Genomic DNA, 19,740 nt, shown 5'->3' with positions numbered 1-19,740 from the left:
CAAAAGGCGTTTGATAAGGTGCCTCACAAAAGGTTGCTACAGAAGGTTATGGTGCACGGAGTTGGGGGTAAGGTGTTAGCATGGATAGAGGATTGGCTGTCTAATAGGAAGCAGAGAGTTGGTATCAATGGGTGCTATTCTGATTGGCAGTTGGTGACTAGTGGAGTGCCGCAGGGATCGGTGCTGGGGTCTCAACTGTTTACCATTTATATAGATGATCTGGAGGAGGGGGCTCAGTGTAGGGTGACGAAATTTGCTGATGACACAAAGATGAGTGGAAAAGCAAATTGCGTGGAGGGTGTGGAAAGTCTGCAGGGAGATCTGGATAGGCTGAGCGAGTGGGCGAGGACCTGGCAGATGGAGTATAATGTTGGCAAGTGTGAGGTTATCCACTTTGGCAGAAATAATAGTCGGAGGGATTATTATTTAAAAGGCGAAAAGCTGCAGCATGCTACGGTGCAGAGGGACCTGGGGGTCCTTGTGCATGAGTTGCAAAAACCCAGTCTGCAGGTGCAGCAGGTGATCAAGAAGGCGAATGGGATGCTGGCCTTTATAACGAGGGGGATAGAATATAAAAGCAGGGAGGTCTTGCTGCAACTGTACAGGGCACTGGTGAGGCCGCAGCTGGAGTACTGTGTGCAGTTTTGGTCGCTGCACTTGCGCAAGGATATATTGGCCTTGGAGGGAGTGCAGAGAAGGTTCACTAGGCTGATACCGGAGATGAGGGGGTTAGCCTATGAAGAGAGACTAAATAGATTGAGTCTGTACTTGTTGGAGTTTAGAAGGCTGAGGGGGGAATCTTACAGAGATGTTTAAGATAATGAAGGGGATAGATAGGGAAGAGGTAGAGAGATTCTTCCTGCTTAGAAAGGATTGCAGGACTAGGGGGCACAGCCTCAAGATAAGGAGGGGGGGGGAGCAGTTTAGATCAGAGTTGAGGAGGAACTTCTTCACTCAAAGGGTGGTGAATCTCTGGAATTCTCTGCCCGTTGAAGTGGTGGAGGCTACCTTGCTGAATATATTTAAGTCATGGGTAGATAGGTTTCTGATAGACAAGGGAATTAAGGGTTATGGGGAGAAAGCGGGAAAGTGGAACTGATCCACTTCAGATCTGCCATGATCTTATTGAATGGCGGGGCAGGCTTGAAGGGCTAGATGGCCTACTCCTGCTCCTATTTCTTGTGTTCTTATGACTGACCCCCTGCGACGCCCCGCTGGTTACATTTTGCCAGCCAGTTATTCTGACCTTCAGCTTTCTGTCAGTCAGCCAATCCTCAATCCAATCTAACACTCTATCCCCACTCCTAATTGGTGGTATTCACTGGAGCCTAGAAGAATCTAAGTATTTCATAGAAACTTATAAACTTCTTACAGTGTTAGACAGCGTGGATTCAGAAAGAATGTTCCCAATGGTGGGGGAGTCCAGGACTCAGGTCACAGTTTGAGGTTAAGGGGTAAACCTTTTAGATCTGAGGTGAGAAGGAATTTCTTCACCCAAAGGGTGGTGAATGTGTGGAATTCACTACCGCAGAATATAGTTGAGGCCAAAACGTCATCTAATTTCAATAAGAAATTAGATGTAGCTCTTGGGGCTAAAAGGATCAAGGAATATGGAGGTGGGGAAGAGGGAATCAGGACACTGAATTCCACGCTCAAGCTGAATGCCAGAGAAGGCTCGAAGGGACGAATGGCTTAACCTGCTTCTTGTTTCTAAGTTTCCATCCCGTAAACCAGGGCCATCTGACTTATTCCGTGGTGTAAACACACCAGACGGGTGTGACGGCAAGTGAGGCAGCTCAGTGGATCGTATGGGTAGAAATGAAGGAGTTTCGACGATTGCAGTTGTCTCAAACGGGCTTGAGGCTCTTCGGTTTGTGTAGATGAGTGGGGTCTGCAGTGTGGGTGAGCAAACTGACTGCAACAGTGTGGCACAGCAAACTATTAAAGGGGGTGTGTAGAGTAGCTAGGAACGGAGTGAAAGGGGACAGTATAGACAGGGGGAGTACGGTTCTGTGCAGCTGAGTGTGAGAGTCCAGAAGGCTGTGTTGCCTGCCTGGTGCCAGGGTTTGCGATATCCCCTGGAGGGGAGTGGGATGGAAAGATCCATTTGTCGCAGTCCACGCAGGGACGAGGACTAAGAAAGAGGTTCTGCATAGGGAGTATGAGCACCTGTGAACTAAATTAGAAAGCGGAATCTCAAAGAACATTATCTATGTACAAGGTAAATAAGATTATGGAATTGAATGCTTGGCCAAAGGTTGGTATGGGAGAAATGGATTTCGATACCTGGGGCACTGGCACCAACGGGGAACTTATGAACTTCTAACAGGGTAGATTCAGAAAGTGGGGAAGTGAGAGCAGTACTCTTGGGAGGGTCTTCACCTGAGCCATGCTGGGACGAGAGTTCTAGCGACTCGTGTAACTCCGATGAGGGAAGGCGTTTAACTAAATGGCGCTCATGCGAATAAAGAGAATGGGCAAGGCATTAGAATAAGGTAGCGATAAGGATAACAATAATTAGTGTGCACAAACTGAGTGCAACAGCATGTAAGGCCAGAATTTCAAAAATAAGGAAAAGACAGGACCAAAGGCTGATCTGTGTACTTGTAATATTCGTAAGGAAACTGAAGAAGTGTCAGCTCAAATAGAAAGAAATATGTATGCCCTAGTGGTGGTTAGAGATGTGACTCCAAGGTGATCAATGTCAGGATCTGAATATTCAAAAGGACAGGTAGTTTGGAAAAGGTGGAATCATAGAAACCCTACAGTACAGAAAGAGGCCATTTGGCCCTTCGAGTCTGCACCGACCACAATCCCATCCAGGCCCTGACCCCATATCCCTATATATTTACCCACTAATCCCTCTAACCCAAGCATCTTGGGACACTGGAGCGGGTGCAGAGGAGCTTCACTATGTTGATTCTGGAGTTGAGAGGGTTGGCTTGTGAGGAAAGACTGAGTAGACTGGGGCTATACTCAACGGAATTCAGAAGAATGAGAGGAGATCTTATAGAAACAGATAAGGGAATAGATAAGATAGAAGCAGGGAAGTTGTTTCCACTGGGAAGTGAAACTAGAATTAGGGGGCATGGCCTCAAAATAAAGGGGAGCAGATTTAGGACTGAGTTGAGGAGGAACTTCTTCACACTAAGGGTTGTAAATCTATGGAATACCCTGCCCAGGTTACCTCATTGGCTTTAAGGCAAGGATAGATAAATTTTTGAACAGTAAATGAATTAAAGGTTATGGTGACTGAGTGGGTAAGTGGAGCTGAGCCCTCAAAGGTCAACCATGATCTTATTGAATGGCGGAGCAGGCTTGAGGGGCCAGGTGGCCGCCTCTTGCTCCCAGTTCTTATGAACTTGGCTTTACTAGGCCCATTCACTATGAGAAATAAAACACACGGAGAGTGTACAAAACATGACAGGACCTATGGTCTGAGGTGTGTTTGCTTTAATGCAAAGAGTATGACAGGTAAGGCGGATGAACTTAAAGCTTGGATTACTACATGGAATTATAATGTGGTAATTACGGAGACTTGGATGAAAGGGTAGGATTGGCGATTTAGCATTCCAGGATTTAGATACTTCAGGTGAGTTGGTGAGGGTGTGGCTTTACTGATTAGGGAGAATGTCACAGCCACACAGAGGGAGGACACCTTGGTGGACTCGTGCAGCGAGACCATGTGGGTAGAACTCAGGAACAGGAGTGGTGCAATCACACTGTTGGGATTGTACCACTGACCTCCCAGCAGCTGGTGTGAAGTGGAGGAACTGATACGTCAGCAGATTATGGGAAGATGTAAAAACAACAGGGTTGTTGTGATGGGCGATTTTAATTTCCCTAACATAAACTGGGATTCCTTCAGTGCTAGCGGCCTGGACGGGGTAGAGTTTGTTCAGTGCATCCAAGAGTGTTTCTTTAGGAAATATGTAGATAGCCCCTTCCCGAGTTGAACTATCTTCGACCTGGTTCTGGGAAACGAGCCCGGACAGGTGATTGATGTCTCAGTGAGGGACCATTTTGGGAACAGTGATCACAGTTCTATAGTCTCAAGATACTTGTCAAAAAGAATAGAAGTTTCTCAGAGTGAAAATGCTAACCTGGGGGAAGGCTAACTACAACAGTATTAAGCAGGAGCTGTGGAATGTAGACTGGGAGTGGTTATTTGAGGGTAGATCCACATCTGATATGTGTGAGTATTTTAAAAGTCAGTTGATTAAAAATCCAGGGCAAGTGTGTCCCTGTAAAAATGAAGGATAAAAATGGCAAGATTGGGGGATCCTGGATGACAAAAGAAAAAGGAGGCATACAAAAAACTTCAGGAAATTTAAAATGGATAAGGCTGTTGAGGAATACAAAGGTAGCAGGAAAGAGCTTAAAAGGGATTTAGGAGGGCAAAAATGGGCCGTGAAATGTCCTTGACAGGCAGGATTAAGGAGAATGCCTAGGCTTTTTACGTGTATGTAATGAGGAAAGGGTGGGTCCACTCAAGGACAGTGAATTTGTGTGTGGAGCCAGATGAGCTGGGTGAGGTCCTTTAACAAGTACTTTGCATCAGGATTCACAAAGGCGAAGGATGTGGTGAATGATGAGTGTAGAATGGAGGATGTTGACATTCCAGGACATTTTGAGATAAAAAGGGAAGAGGTGTTGGAGGTTTTGAAAAACATTAAGGTGGACAAGTCCCCAGGGTCATATAGGGTCTATCCCAGAATACTGAGCGAGATGAGGGAAGAAATTGCTGAGGCCTTGGCCAAAACCTTTGCATCCTCTTTAACCACGAGCAAGGTACCAGAGGATTGGAAAGTAGCTAACATTGTTCCTGTCTTTAAGAAGGACAGTCTGGGAAGGTACAGGCCTGCGAGCCTTACATCAATGGTGCAGAAATTATTGGAGAAGATTCTTGGGGACAGGATGTACTCGCATCTGGAATAGAATAGGCTTACTACTGATAGGTAGCATGGATTTGTGAAAGGGAGGTTGTGTCTCACAAACTTGATTAAGTTATTTGAGGAAGTGACAAAAAAATTTGGGCAGGGCAGTGGATGTTGTGTACATGGACTTCCATAAAGCCTTCGTTAAGATTCCTCATAGCAGGCTGATACAGGAGGCGAAGTCAAGTGGGATCTGAGGTGAGCTGGTAAGATGGATACAAAATTGGCTTGGGCGTACAAAGCAGAGAGTAACAGTGGAAGGGTACTTTTCTAACTGGATGTCTGTGTCAAGCGGTGTTCACAGTAAGAAGTCTGACAACACCAGGTTTAAGTCCAACCAATTTATTTGATAGTAAACTCACAAGCTTTCGAAGTTTGCCTCTCCATCAGGTGACCTCTTCACCTGCGAAGAGGCAAACATCAAAACCTTGTGAGTTTACTATCAAATAAATCGGTTGGACTTAAACTGGTGTTGTCAGACCTCTTACTGTGTTTATCTCAGTCCAATACCGGCATCTCCACATCAAACAGTATTCCACAAGGATCAGGGCTGGGACCTCATAAATGATTTGGAGGAAAATGTGGGTGGTTTGATTAATAAATTTGTAAGTGACACAAAAATTGGGGGAGTAGCAGTTAGTGAGAAGGATTGTCAGAGGATACAGCAGGATATAAATCGGCTGGAGAACGGGGCCGAAAGATAGCAGATGGAATTTAACCTGGACAGGTGTGAGGTGATGTGTTTGGAACGCCTCCTGCAGAGGAAAGTATGCAGTAAATGGTAGAGCCTCTTGTGCACTACCAAAAGCTTATAGAGCAGAGGGCGAAATATTACCATAGATGGAGGATTGGTTAGTGAACGGGAAGCGGACAATAGGAACGAATGAGTAATTTCTTGGTTGGCAAGCTGTAACCAGTGGAGTGCCACCAGGATGAATGCTTGAGTCTCAAATATTTACAGTCTTTATCAATGACTTAGAATCATAGAGGTTTACAGCTTGGAATCAGGCCCTTTGGTTCAACCTGTCCATGCCACCGTTTTTTTTAAACTCCTAACCTAAACCCAATTGCCTGCATTTGGCCCATATCCCTCTATACCCAAGTAACTGACTGGGATAGAGAGACTGAATGTCTGGTTGTTAAATTTGCTGGTGACGCTAAGTTAGGAAAGTAAATTATGAGGCAGAGTTAGGAATTTGGATCAGTTAAATGGGCGGGCAAAGGATTAGCAGCTGAATATAATGCACAAAAATGTACATGTGGACACAGGAATTAGGGGCCAGTCGACCCCTCAAACCTGCTCTGCCATTTGATAAAATCATGACTGATCTGATTGTGGCCTTAACTACACTTCCCTGTCTGCTCACTATGCCCTGTGGCCCCTTTGATAATGAATCTATCTAACGCGACCTTGAAAATATACAGTGATCCTGCCTCCATCGAATCCTGCCTCCATCGTATTCTCATGTTGCCAAAACTTTCCGTTTGCACTCATCAGGACTGAGTTGATTTGTCAGCCAATCCTTTTCCCTACGAATATTTATGATCCATTCAGCCGTATGAGCCTGCTCCAGCACTCAATCTGATCATGGCTGGTCCCTTATCTGGACATCATACTCCAAGCCTCTTTCCTTATACCCTGTACCTTTTTATAGTATAGAAATCTCTCTGTGCCATTGTGCTACTTTGCTGAATTCTGCACAGCTCCCAATCCTCAGGCTTGCTCCTTTAAAGTCGAGTAAAGTTTATTTATTAATCACAATAAGGCTTACATTAACACTGCAAGGAAGTTACTGCAAAATTCTCCTAGTCACCACACTCTGGAACCAGTTCAGGTCAATGCACCTAACCAGCATGTCTTTCAGACTGTGGGAGGAAACTGGAGCACCCGGAGGAAACCCACGCAGACATGTGGAGAATGTGCAAACTCTACACAGACTCTGACCTTTATATGACTCCTTTTTGGATTTAATACTTTCCTTTATTTATTTTGTTAGCTGTGGTTGGGCTCTTGTTGTGTTTTTGTTCCAGGAAGGAATATATAACTGTTGCAACGTGTATACTTCTTCCTTCAGTGTTAGCCCTTGTTTGTTATGAACCTGTGTGCAGTTTTGGTCGTTGCACTTGCGCAAGGATATTTTGGCCTTGGAGGGAGTGCGGAGGAGGTTCACTAGGCTGATACCGGAGTTGAGGGGGTTGAACTATGAAGAGGGGCTGAATAGACTGGGCTTGTACTCGTTGGAGTTTAGAAGGGTGAGGGGGGATCTTATTGAGACGTATAAGATGATGAAGTGGATGGATAAGGTAGAGGTTGAGAGGTTCTTCCTGCTCAGAAAGGACAGCAGGACTAGAGGGCACAGCCTCAAGATAAGTTTAGAACGGAGTTGAGGAGGAACTTCTTCACTCAAAGGGTGGTGAATCTCTGGAATTCTCTGCCCGTTGAATTGGTGGAGGCTACCTTGCTAAATATATTTAAGACGCGGGTAGATAGGTTTTTGGTAGGCAAGGGGATTAAGGGTCATGGGGAGAAAGCGGGAAAGTGGAACTGAGCCACTTCAGATCAGCCATGATCTTATTGAATGGCGGGGCAGGCTCGAGGGGCTAGATGGCCTACTCCTGCTCCTATTTCTTATGTTCTTAACCTGCTGATGTTCAACGCAAGGGCATCCCAAATCCCAGAAGGGAAACTTGGAACGCTGATTCTTAACAGTTCTTTGCAATTTGGAAAATTGTGCGAATAGAGATGAAACCTGGTGTGGAAAGGTGTCAGCTTTATTGTAAATTATTCAAATAAAATATTTATTAAATCCTTGTTTCCACTTTTGCTCAATTGTCCATCTTTCATTTCTATCTTTGCTTCCCTGTCTTGGGTCTTCCTGCTCAGATTCCCATTTCCCTGCCACTCTAGTTTAAACATCTTGCCAACAACGTCTCTCTTTTCAGCAAGATTCATGGGGGCAAATGACAAGATTTGAGAGGCGGAATGGGGCTAGGGTGGTTGTGAGCATTGGAGGAAAAAATATTGTGAATGCCCCAACACGATGTCATTCTGATTATCGTTCCACTGTTTCCGAGCAGGTTCTTTTACCGCCTGTTGCTGCAGATGATGTACTTCACAACAATAGTCTCATCCAGTCTCTGGCAATGACTGCAAAAGATGCAGCTCTCCTTCGCGGAGTTCTCATGAGGACAAAAGAAGACCCATCCAGCTCTGAGGTTAGTCCTTTTGAGCGTCTTTTATGAATCTATTTAATCGTTCTACCATTGCACTTTTCATTCATTGTCTGTTAACCTCAGATCTTAATTGTCTCATTGGTTTGTCTGTCCTCTGAACTCCCAATGTGCTCTCAAGGAGGAACTTGGATTTATATAGCGCCTTTCACTAGCTCACAAAGTTTCTAAACATTTTGCAGCACGTGAAGTTTGTTTAGAAGTCATAACGGTAGTAATGTAACAGCGGTAATGTAAGGGATGTTATACCATGTAGTGCACAGCCACATTGCAACAATCAGTTAAAATTTTTTTAATGGTATTAGGTGATTGGTTGCCCTTGATGCTGGTATTATTTAGCTCAACAAAAAAGTATAAAAGTCAGGAAAGATTGAATCGAATACGATCCTTCACAGACCGGTTTTCTGGAATAGCAGGTGGCAGAAAATGATTGCCAAAAAATGAGCAATTGTACTGGATTCTGTCTTTGCTCAGTCTAACATTTATTTACAGAGTTCAACAGTGCAAGTATGTATACACTAACTCAACTCAACTACAGCAATTTTTGAGCCTCAAAACAGGCTCACGATGAAGAAAGTGCTTGGAAAGCATTGAGTTAGAGGCTCTGGCTCTTTTTGTTAGTGTTGGCTTGTGTCGTAAATTCATGGAGGTAGAGAGAATAGCATGCTGCACTGTGGTTAATGTATTGTGTTACGTGCAGTGCTGACAATTATGCAGCAGTCTAAATATTGTCAGAAGGTTAATGACAGCTGTGACTCCTGACTATTTGTAAGAGAACCATCTCTCGTACTGTTGCCCTTTTGTAGGGGGGCACTTGAATCTTCTCCGCCAATTCTTGGATTGTGAGATCATTGTGGGCCGAAGGGCCTGTTCTGCGCTGTAATGTTCTAAAAGCAGAGATTGACATGGAGAACTATAAAGAGAAGGACTAGACAAACACTGGATCCAGTTTTAATGGGTTAGGATCTTTACCTAATACATAACAACAGAGGCTGTTTCCTCATTCACCCAGTGCTCTGACCCACACAAGTTCCCATTCTCAAGCACTTTGATTTTAAAATTCTCATCCTAGTGTTCAGATCCTTTGTGTAACTTTGTGCCAGCCCATTTTTCTCTCCCTTCAGCTCCAAGAACTAACTTGCAATCCATCAATTCTAGCTTTTGCACATTTCCTTTCCCTCAGTGTGGGTGTCCATGTCTCAGCTGGGTAACTCTGGAATTCCCTCCTCCTCCTCCTCCTCCTCCTCCTCCTCCTCCTCCTCCTCCTCCTCCCTTCTCCCCCCCCCCCCCCCCCCCCCCCCCCCCAATCTCTCCACTGTGCTGCCCTTCTCCTTTTGAGACACTTGCTCCTTAAAACCTATCGCTGTTTGACAGTTATGTGGTTACCTATCCATATATCTCCTCCTCTGGCTAGGTGTTGTTATCTTCCTTTTGTTATGTGCCTGTGAAGTACCTTTGGATACTTTGGACATTTAAGGCACTATATAAATGCGAGTTGTTAGTATTTTGGTACAGAGCTTCCATCAGAACTGGATTTACACCCAATATCTAAACCTGTCTTTTCCTATCACTCATAAGAACATAAGAAATAGGAGCAGGAGTAGGCCAACTAGCCCTTCGAGCCTGCCCCGCCATTCAATAAGATCAAGACTGATCTGTCGTGGCTCAGTTCCACATTCCCGCCCTCTCCCCATAACCCTTAATCCCCTCTCTTATCAAAAACCCATCAACCCGTGTCTTAAAAATATTTAGTGAGGCAGCCTCCACCACTTCAACGGGCAGAGAATTCCAGAGATTCACCACCCTTTGAGTGAAGAAGTTCCTCCTCAACTCCGTTCTAAACCGCCTCCCCTTTATCTTGAGGCTGTACCCCCTAGTCCTACTGTCCTTTCTGAGCGGGAAGAGTCAATGGAACAACTTTATGGTCGCAGCCTTATGGCTTTTTTTTTCAGGTTTCTGTTATCTTAACACATTTCAGTATGCTTTATTTGTTGATTTATTCTTAATTCTGATCATCTTAGTGTCTTGCATCAGGGGAGTAATTGATCTTTTATATTTATTTCTCTTTGTTTTTTAAAAAGTCAACCAGCTATGCACCATTTAGTCTGTTCCCATCACCAGTACCGAAGAAGCTGTTTACGCAGGCGTGCGCAGTCCAGCAAGACTTCAACATGCTGGTTGACAAAATAAGCCAAGACTCTGAATTTTTAACCAAAGCACTAGCAAGGTAAGAACATAGTTGTGCTGATTAACTCTTACAGTTTTCTCTTTCAGTTTTAAGCTGCTGTTTATTTAAGCTACTTTTTGTTTTGTTTTTAAAGTCCTTTCTACTTTATGCTGATATAAAAGGGCCGGTATGCACACTTGGCATCAAGGCTTCTCTATTTTGTGCTGGGCTCAATATGGCATTGCGATTCCATTGAGCCATCTCCTTTCCTCACTTCTTCCCTCCCCAAGCCCCCTGCCCACTGCGCCTTGCCTTCTCGCCACCTGCTGCCCCCTTCCCTCTCAGTGCTTCACCTCCTGCCCTCTGCCTTCCTGGTCCCCTTCACTGCCTCCTTCCTGCTCACCTGTTGCAAAGATTTGGGAGAGGGAGGCAATAGAGTCAGCATATTTTATATTTCAATATTTATTTTAAGTTTTTTTTTTAATGAATTTTGGAATACAGAGAGTTTCAACTGGGGAGTATAATGTTTTGCTGCTTTTTTTTTCAAACTACAGCTTTTACGTTGGTTGTAATGGGAGAACCTCATTCACTTGAGATTGTTTTATTTCAGGCTGCACTTTTCAGAAACACAACTATAAAGTTAAGTAATGAATGACTGTACGTGAAAGTACGAATTAGTTCTGTATGCAACATTTTTTTGTTTCTGTTTTGTATCAAACCCTTCTCTCCTGAGGACAATTTTTTTTAGAACTTTTAAGTATTACATTCTTTCTGTTTGCAAAGACAAAACGATTATGCAAACGTTGAGTGATTTCCAGCTAGAAATGCTGAACATGTTACAAACTGTGAAATTTATGGACGAAACAATTGCAATGTAGCAGCGATAGATTGTCCTTGGATGAAGTGCATCTTTAATAGCTCACTTACCAGCCTTTTGCCACTGCTTTATTTCCCAAGTAGATCTGCTAATGGAGAGCTCCAAAACTAAATAATTTATTCCAATGTGAATTATAGAGAAAAAATTATCCAAATTAATCCTGTATTCCTACTGGAAAGGTGACTTTGTTTGTGGATTTTAGTATATTGAATGATATTGATAAAGTAAATAAAAACATTTCCTGTTGGTGAGAGAATCTACAACAACCTTAAATCCAGGCTATTCAACCAAGAAGTTAGGAAATACAGTGAAACCCTGATTTTACATGCTTCAATTTAGCGCTAATTCAGATATAACACAATGAATCATTAGGCCCTTTTTTTTTTCCTTGCTCTTTCCAGGTAACTGAAAAGTTTTTGGTTACTGCAAGCTATTTCTAAAGTGAAAATAATCTGCCTTAGAAAGAAATTGTGGACAAAAAACACTTGCTTTCCCCTGTGCCCAGCCCAGATAAAAAGGGGTTCTAGAAAAAAACTACATTAAACAGTTGTTCAAATGTCAGCCAGTAGCGCACGCAGAAGATTTAAAAAGCAGGCCGCTCTATCCAGCGGGCAGCGGAGTGAACTAGGCTTGTACTCGTTAGAGTTTAGAAGAATGAGGGGAGATCTCATTGAGACATATAAGATGATGAATGGGATGGATAGGATAGAGGTGGAGAGGCTCTTCCCGCTCAGAAAGGACAGTAGGACTAGGGGGCGCAGCCTCAGGATAAAGGTGGGGGGCGGTTTAGAACAGTTGAGGAGGAACTTCTTCACTCAAAGGGTGGTGAATCTCTGGAATTCTCTGCCCGTTGAAGTGGTGGAGGCTGCCTCGCTCAATATTTTTAAGACGCGGGTTGATGGGTTTTTGATAGGCAAGGGGATTAAGGGTTATGGGGAGAGGGTGGGAATGTGGAACTGAGCCACGACAGATCGGCCATGATCTTATTGAATGGCGGGGCAGGCTCGAGGGGCTAGATGGCCTACTCCTGCTCCTATTTCGTATGTTCTTATGAGAGGGAGCAGAGTGGGATGGCTTTGGCTCGAACAGGCTTCGGTGTGAATAGGCAGAGCCGAGGGTAAGTTCCAGGCAGGATGTTGCAATGCTCCTCTTGTAGGATGCGGGAAGTCAGGGAGACCTCCGGTGTCCCTGACAACAGCCTGCGGGTGCGTCCAGCTGCAGCTCCTAACAAACTGCGTTAGGGAACTGGAGCTGGATGACCTGCGGAGCATTCAGGAGAATGAGAAGTTTATAGGTAGTAGCTTCAGGGAGATAGTTAGTTACACCAAAGGCACAGTTTCCCACCAAAGGCACAGTTTCCCCCCATAGTCCAAAGATGTGCAGGTTAGGTTGACTGGCCATTAAAATTGACCTTAATGACAGAGGTTAGTAGTAATTGTGAGGGGTTATGGGAATAGGGTCAGGTTGGATTGTGGTCGGTACAGACTCGATAAGCCAAATGGTTTTGAAATAGACGCACCTCAGAAGATTACAGAATAATGGTTGGAATACTAGTCTTTACAGGTAATTAAGTCTGAAAGGTACAGATATTGTGAGTGGAGAGAGGGTTAAGCACAAGTTAAAGAGGTGTGTATGGTCTCCATTCTAACCCATATTTTCTGAGTTAACCTTTTATTTATATTCTGCTTTCTCAACTGCATCCGATTTGCTCACATCAATAGCTTTGGGATAATGGTAATAATGACCTGATAATCAGTTTTTATTTGATATTGAGTGAAGGATAAATATTGGACAGGGATAATTCCCCTGCCCATCAAAATAGTGCCATGGTACCTTTTAATTTCACCTGAGAGGGCAGATGGGGCCTTGGTTTTTCAGCATCTCCAACCACGCAGCACTCATTCAGTATTTCATTGTGCTCGTGCCTGGGGAAGCGGTAATCTTCTAAGTCATTAGCACAAGTGCCATCAACGGAGCCACAGCTGGCACCTATCTGAATTTTGTTTGAATCAGGCTCCTCAATTAACGTATGAAGATATATTTTAGAGATTTGTGTCAGTGCAGCTTCACTTTTGGCAGGGTGTTAATCTGGACATGTTCCAAATGTGCAGTGAGGATACTTAAGGCTTTCACAGAATCCCTACAGCACAGAAGGAGGCCATTTGGCTTGGAGTCTGTACCGACCACAATCCCACCTGACCTTATTCCCATAACCCCTCACATTTACTATTAATCTCCCTGTCATTAAGGTCAATTTTAATGGCCAGTCAACCTAACCTGCATATCTTTGGACCATGGGAGGAAACTGGAGCAGACTCGTGGACAGTGACCCGAGGCCAGAATTGAACCTGGATCCCTGGCGCTGTGAGGCAGCAGTGCTAACCACTGTGCCACCCCTTTGCTGCCATCTTGTTAAGTAATTCTTCTTCTATCTGACTTTCAGCACTGTAGAAGTGGATGAATTTACTGCTGGTCTCTTCCGCATCTACAAGCAGGTGCTCGAAGAAGGTATTACCCAGGTAGTGATCTTATTTTAACCTAACTGGGGCAGATGGGGAAATTGAACCTTTTCACAGTTGTGATTGTCTGTTCCCCTCAGGATTATTGATTTTTAAACAGCAGTGCAATGGCAACTTTCTGAATGTAAAAGTCCTCTTGAACTGTGGGAAACTTTTAGCGATGTAGTTTATTGAATTTGACCTTTTACACTTGGGTCATGTGTGGAGAGGATCATTAACTGTGTCACCCCACTATCACTGGCAGTATGGGGAACAATTTGAATGAGGAATTAAGTGATTAAGTCTATTGGTGATTGGAACCAGTAGACTTTCACTGGTGCTCTGTGAAAGTCTATTGGTTCCAAATGTGACGTTTTGAGACTGTTAAATATATCTTGAACATGTTGTGTTCTTTTGTTGATAGAGTTTCTTTTCCCTGCACCTTAGTTTGTCATCCACATCTGAGCATAAGGAACATTTCAACCTTAACCACAATATCCTGTCATCCTGTTTGCTCCTCAAACTTACACTGAGCAGTTAATTTGAGTAATGTATGACTGGATCAGTGATCTTGTCAATTTTGTACTGCTGCTTTAGATGTAGGTTTAGGAAGGGATGGAAAGAGGCCATTCAGCCCCTCAAGCCTATTCCAGCGCCATTCAATTGCATTAGGGTTGATCTTTGTTAATGGTATCCATAGAAGCCCTACAGTGCAAAAGGAGACCATTCAGCCCATCAAGGCTGCACTGACAACAATCCCACTCAGGCCCTATCCCCATCAACCCACATATTCATCCCATTAACCTATGCATCCCAGGGTACTAAGGGGCAATTTGGCTTGGCCAGTGCATCTAACCTGCACATCTTTGAAGTGTGGGAGGAAACCGGAGCATCCGGAGGAAACCCACGCAGACACGGGGAGAACATACAGATGCTGCAGAGACAGTGACCCACGCCGGGAATCGAACCTAGGTCCCTGGGGCTGTGAGACAGCAGTGCTAACCGCTGTGCCACGATGCCACCCAGGTTCATGGTTGCTGTTGTTCTGGCACCCTCACCTGGTAATCCTGGAATGAGAGATTTTTTTCAATTGCACATCACCCAGCCCCCCCTGTCAACAGTTTTTGCAGGGAATGAATTCCGCAGCCAGTTTGAGTAACTTCTGTGGGAAGAGAGTGGGGAAGGTGGGTGGGTCACGTGGACCAAAAATGTGGATCTTCAAGTTTTTAAAGGATGGGACATTACTTAAAATCTACACATGTGAATTTAAAAAAAGGAAGTGTTTTGAGTTAAAAGTGTCCCATCTCTTGCTTTTGTTCTTTAAATCAACTAAGATTATTTTTTCTCCACCTTTCCTATGTCAGCCTATTACTCTAGGTATAAACAGATCAGACTATATGTTTGACAAAAGCCTGGATCACAACCCTTCCTTGAAACAAATAGAAATTAATACCATTGCTGCTAGTTATGCAGGGCTGGCGGAGCGAGTCCCAGATGTACATCGGTAAGAGCTCATTGAGCAATTTTGACAACTTAGTGGAAACTGACCTTTCCTTAGTGTCGATGAGTTACCTGTGGTCTGTAGTGGGAGAATCTCCATGGGGTGTCTATACCACCATGAACAAAAGGGGCTGAATGGACTGCACAAATTCTGTAATCCCATTTTTGTGTGTAGATGTAGGTACAATATATAGCATTGTGGTTTACTCTTTACTCTAACACCAGAAGTAGAAGCAGGTGTGGGCCACCTGACCCTTCAAGCCTGCCCCACCATTCTACACGATCATGGCTGATCTGTGCTGGCCTCAACTCCTTTCCTATGCCATTTCCCTTAGCCCTCTATTCCTCGATCTATCAAGTATTTATCCACCTCCACTTTTTAAATGCTTATGATCCGACCTCCACTGCCCTTTGGGATAGAGAGTTCCAGAGACTCACCACCGTCTGTGAGAAGAAATTTCTGCACTGTCTACTTTATCAATTTTTAATGGCCAAACTTTTACCATAGAAATGTTGAATCCCTACAGTGCAGTACTGTAGGGATTCAACTGACAACAATCCCACCCAGGTCCTATCCCCGTAACCCCACATGTTTACCCTACCAATCTCCCTGATACTGCAGGGCAATTTTAGCATGGTCAATCAACCTAACCCGCACATCTTTGGACTGTGGGATGGAAACCGGAGCACCTGGAGGAAACCCACGTGGGGCAAATGTGCACACTCCACACAGTCACCTGAGGCCAGAATTGAACTCAGGTCTCTGGCACTGTGAGGCAGCAGTGCTAATCGTTGTGAAAGCTAATAGAGTGTTCAGGCATGTAGTTGTTCTCCTTGTCCAAGACTCTTCATAACATCGACATTCCGCTGGGATCAGTTGTGCCAACTACATCCCCAGAGAGTAGTTGAGCATCAACCTAAAAGGAAGAGACTGGGTTTAATATAATTGAATGTTGGCAGCTAAACAGAAGATTAGGCAGGAGGAATCAGACTGCCGAGACCATTTAGTCCATCGTGCCTCTGCTAGCTCTTTGAAAGAGCAAGCCAATTAGTTCCACTTCTATGTCCTTTCCCCATCGTTCTGAAAATATTCCATTTCAAATATTTATTTAATTCTCCATTGAAATTATTATTGAATCTGCTCTCACTATCCTTTCAGACAGTTTGTTCCAACCTGGCTGCACTAAAATAATTGTCTCACCCCTCTTCTCATTCCTTTGCCAATTATCTTAAATGTGTCACCTCCTGCCCGTGGGATCAGTTTCTCCTAATTGATTCTTGTTAAAACTCCTAATTTTTGATCATCTCTATAAATCTCCCCTCTAACCTTCTCTGTTCTTGTGAATAATCCAAACTTATCCATTCTCTCCACATAACTGAAGTTGGTCTTCCCTGGCATCGTTATGGGAACCCTCCTCTGCACCTCCAAGTGCTTAAGGACATCAATCCTTGAGTTGGCCACAATAGCCAGCTGAGGGCTCATTGTTGATGTGTAACCTCCTTGGTTTCGTACTCAGACCACTGTTAATAAAGTGTTTTTCTCATCTTGACAACCTTATCAACTTGTCCTTCAAGGACTTGTGTACAGGAAGTCCTAGGTCTTGCACGTGCTTTAAAATTACACCATTTAATGATGTCTTGTTTTTAAACACGTTGACAACATTTATAATGCCTCTTTTCTGATGTTTCATGCAGACACGTCCTTAACTTCTGGGGAAAACCTGATGAAGCAGCTAAGATCTTGACTAACAATGCCATAAAAGGCATTGCAGAAGGAATTGTAAAAGCCTGGCAACTGTATGGGTCATCAGAGTAAGTAATGTTTGAACTTGAGGTCAGACTGGTAACTAGTATCATGGGGTGGGTGGAGGAGAAAGACACTTGAATCTAGAAGCAGTAAATTTGGTCAACAGTTGGCTGGCAAGTTTTGTGCTGGGTGCCCTGTCTCTTTCAGATGTACGTTTGTTCTAATTTTCTCCTAAAACGTTTTTGCCTCTTGCTTGTGTTTGGTTCCATACATATTTCTGGTCTTTGGGGCCTTGTCCAATATCCATTTCTTGTGCCAACCTAGATGATGTGTCGGTAGGATATTCAATCATAGAAGCCATTAATAGTCAAGCCTAATTTTGGGATCACCCAGTCTCTAGTATTGCTGTTGATACTGATGTCAGTCATGCCTCAGTCAATCGTACTCTCACCTCCCAAGTCAACAGGCCATGGGTTCAAGTCTCACAATGGTGACTTGGGTAGGAAGCTTACAGTGTGACACTGCATTGTCAGGTGTGCCATCCACAAGATGAGACACTAATCTGAGACCATGTGTGTATTTTCGAGCAAATGTGAAAGAACCCATGCATGATTTCTTAAAGTCTCCGTATCGGCACAAGCATCTTAAAGTGCACTCTGGCTGACATCAATGAATTGAGATTCACTCAATGAAGTGTAATAAAAATGGAATTAAATTTCACAGTCCAGTGGCACTTTGGAAAGGGTGTAACGAAGGTTTACGAGGATGTTGCCTGGTCTGAAGGGTTTTAGGTATGAGGAGAGGTTGGGTAGACTTGGATTGTTTTCACTGGAGGCTGAGGCTGATAGACGTCTTCAAAATTTTGAGGCATGATAGGATGGAAGGGTCAACTACAAGAGGACACAGGTTTAAGGTGAGAGGTGGTAAGATTTTGAGACGTGTGCAGGGAAAGTTTTTCATACAGAATCTGAATCTCCAGACTTACTGCCGGTTGAGGTGGTGGAAGCAGGCACGTTGGCAACATTCAAGGCGAATCTTGTTAGACATATGAATAGAGGGATAGAAACCGCCTACTGATACCAGTTGGTGGGCCGAATGGCCTATTGCTGTGCTGTATTGTTCTTTGTTCTTCTTTGTAGCAGTTGCTTTATATGTTTTAAATAAAACTGCTGATTTTTCATTTTAGGCCAATGAAAATAGACAAAAGTCATGAAAAAGAATCCACTGAAGTATTGGTAAAAATCTTGGCATTCTGTATAATAATAACTGAGTTTGGTCCCCATAAACAAGGGACCCAGTCAAACTATTTGATTTGGTTTCCTTAGACTGCAATCTCAGATCTAGGACATTGTGTTTATCAGGAATTCAAACTGAATCGATTGTTACCTGGGATACCAAGCTCATTGTACTTTTCTGTGTTTTTATCCAGGGCAGTGGTTCTCTTCCTGATTGAAAAGATCTCGAGGAATATCTTTGACCAACGCTGCTTGGAAATGGAGCTGTGGAATAAGTATGTATCAACTGGGCTAGGTTAGGGACGTTTGGGTTAATTTAATTGAATATCTGATCACATTTTCATTGTGAGAAGTGGTGAGAAATGGACAGGTGTGGATTTACTACAGTTGATTCATTTCAGAAGTTGCTGAATGTTTTTACTTTACTCATCATTTCTCATGAAATCACAGACTATTTTAAAACACTTCAGTGATTTCTGTAGAAATATTGAGTGGAGGAGCATATTGTGAAATGCTCCCCAACTGAAAGAGACCAAAACTGCGCCCAGTATTCCGAATGTTACTTCATCCATGCTGGGTACAAATGCATTTAGACTACTTTACTCTTCTATTTCAATCACTTTACAAGAGCTAATGTACCATTTGCCTTCCTAATTGCTTGCTGCCTCACAAATTAACTTTGCAATTCATGTGCAAAGCCATCCTGTGACTGTAAACCTTTCAACACCAGGTTAAAGTCCAACCAGTTTATGTGATAGTAATCCCACAAGCTATCGGAAACGCTGTTCGTTCGTCATGTGTGATCAGAACCTGCCACACACCTGGCAAAGGAACACCGTTTCTGAAAGCTTGTGGGATTGCTATCACGTAAACTGGTTGGACTTTAACCTGGTGTTGTGAGACGACTTACTGTGTTTACCCCAGTCCAACGCTGGCATCCCTCCACTCAAAAAAAGAATTGTTTCTTTATTAAATGAATGCTTCATGGTTTATGACATTGCATTGCATCTAATATTTTCTTGCTCTGTTATGAGTACGGTAGGTAGTGCAGCAGTATTGTTCCTGGGTTAGTAATCCAGAGGTGTGGACTGATGCCCCAGAGACATTAGTTCGAGTCACCAGGGGAGCTGGGGGAGTTTATATCCAATTGGTTAAGAACAATGTGGAATAAAAAGCTAGTCTCAGTAATGACGATCAGGAAAGTACTGGGTCTTGGAAAAACCCACCCAGTTCACTCGTGCTTTGCAGGAAAGGAAACCTGCCGTTCTTATCAAGTCTGGTCTATATGTGACTCCAGATCCATAGTAATTTCCAAGATGGTGCTGGAGCGAGGCGACTTCTTGCAAGCTGTGCCCAGCATACCTTCTAATTCTATCTTTTGCCCTCATCCTATGCTTCTAAAACTTCATTCTGCGCTCTCTCGTAACCTTCTCCATGAGCAGTATGCTTTGTCTGTATAGCGCGCAAGAAACAATACTTTTCACTGTGTTAATACATGTGACAATAGTAAATCAAATGTGTTAACTGCCTTTTGAAATTGTCACAGCA

General features: G+C 43.7%; 1 protein-coding gene across 1 annotated transcript in view; it reads left to right on the top strand.

The window, feature by feature from the left end:
• Positions 1-19,740, top strand: part of gss (glutathione synthetase) — a 44,055-nt gene that overhangs the window by 5,918 nt on the left and 18,397 nt on the right. The window contains exons 2-7 of the mRNA XM_080204640.1: positions 8,016-8,153; positions 10,250-10,395; positions 13,656-13,731; positions 15,075-15,214; positions 16,906-17,022; positions 18,387-18,467. Coding sequence (XP_080060766.1) covers positions 8,016-8,153; positions 10,250-10,395; positions 13,656-13,731; positions 15,075-15,214; positions 16,906-17,022; positions 18,387-18,467 — 698 coding nt within the window. The remainder of the gene's footprint in view (positions 1-8,015; positions 8,154-10,249; positions 10,396-13,655; positions 13,732-15,074; positions 15,215-16,905; positions 17,023-18,386; positions 18,468-19,740) is intronic.

The sequence above is a fragment of the Carcharhinus amblyrhynchos genome, chromosome 16 (assembly GCF_965287045.1).
Source record: "Carcharhinus amblyrhynchos chromosome 16, sCarAmb.v2.hapA, whole genome shotgun sequence".
Taxonomy (NCBI): Eukaryota; Metazoa; Chordata; class Chondrichthyes; order Carcharhiniformes; family Carcharhinidae; genus Carcharhinus; species Carcharhinus amblyrhynchos.
The sequence above is the reverse complement of the archived record's forward strand: the minus strand, read 5'-3'. Positions and strand labels throughout refer to the sequence as shown.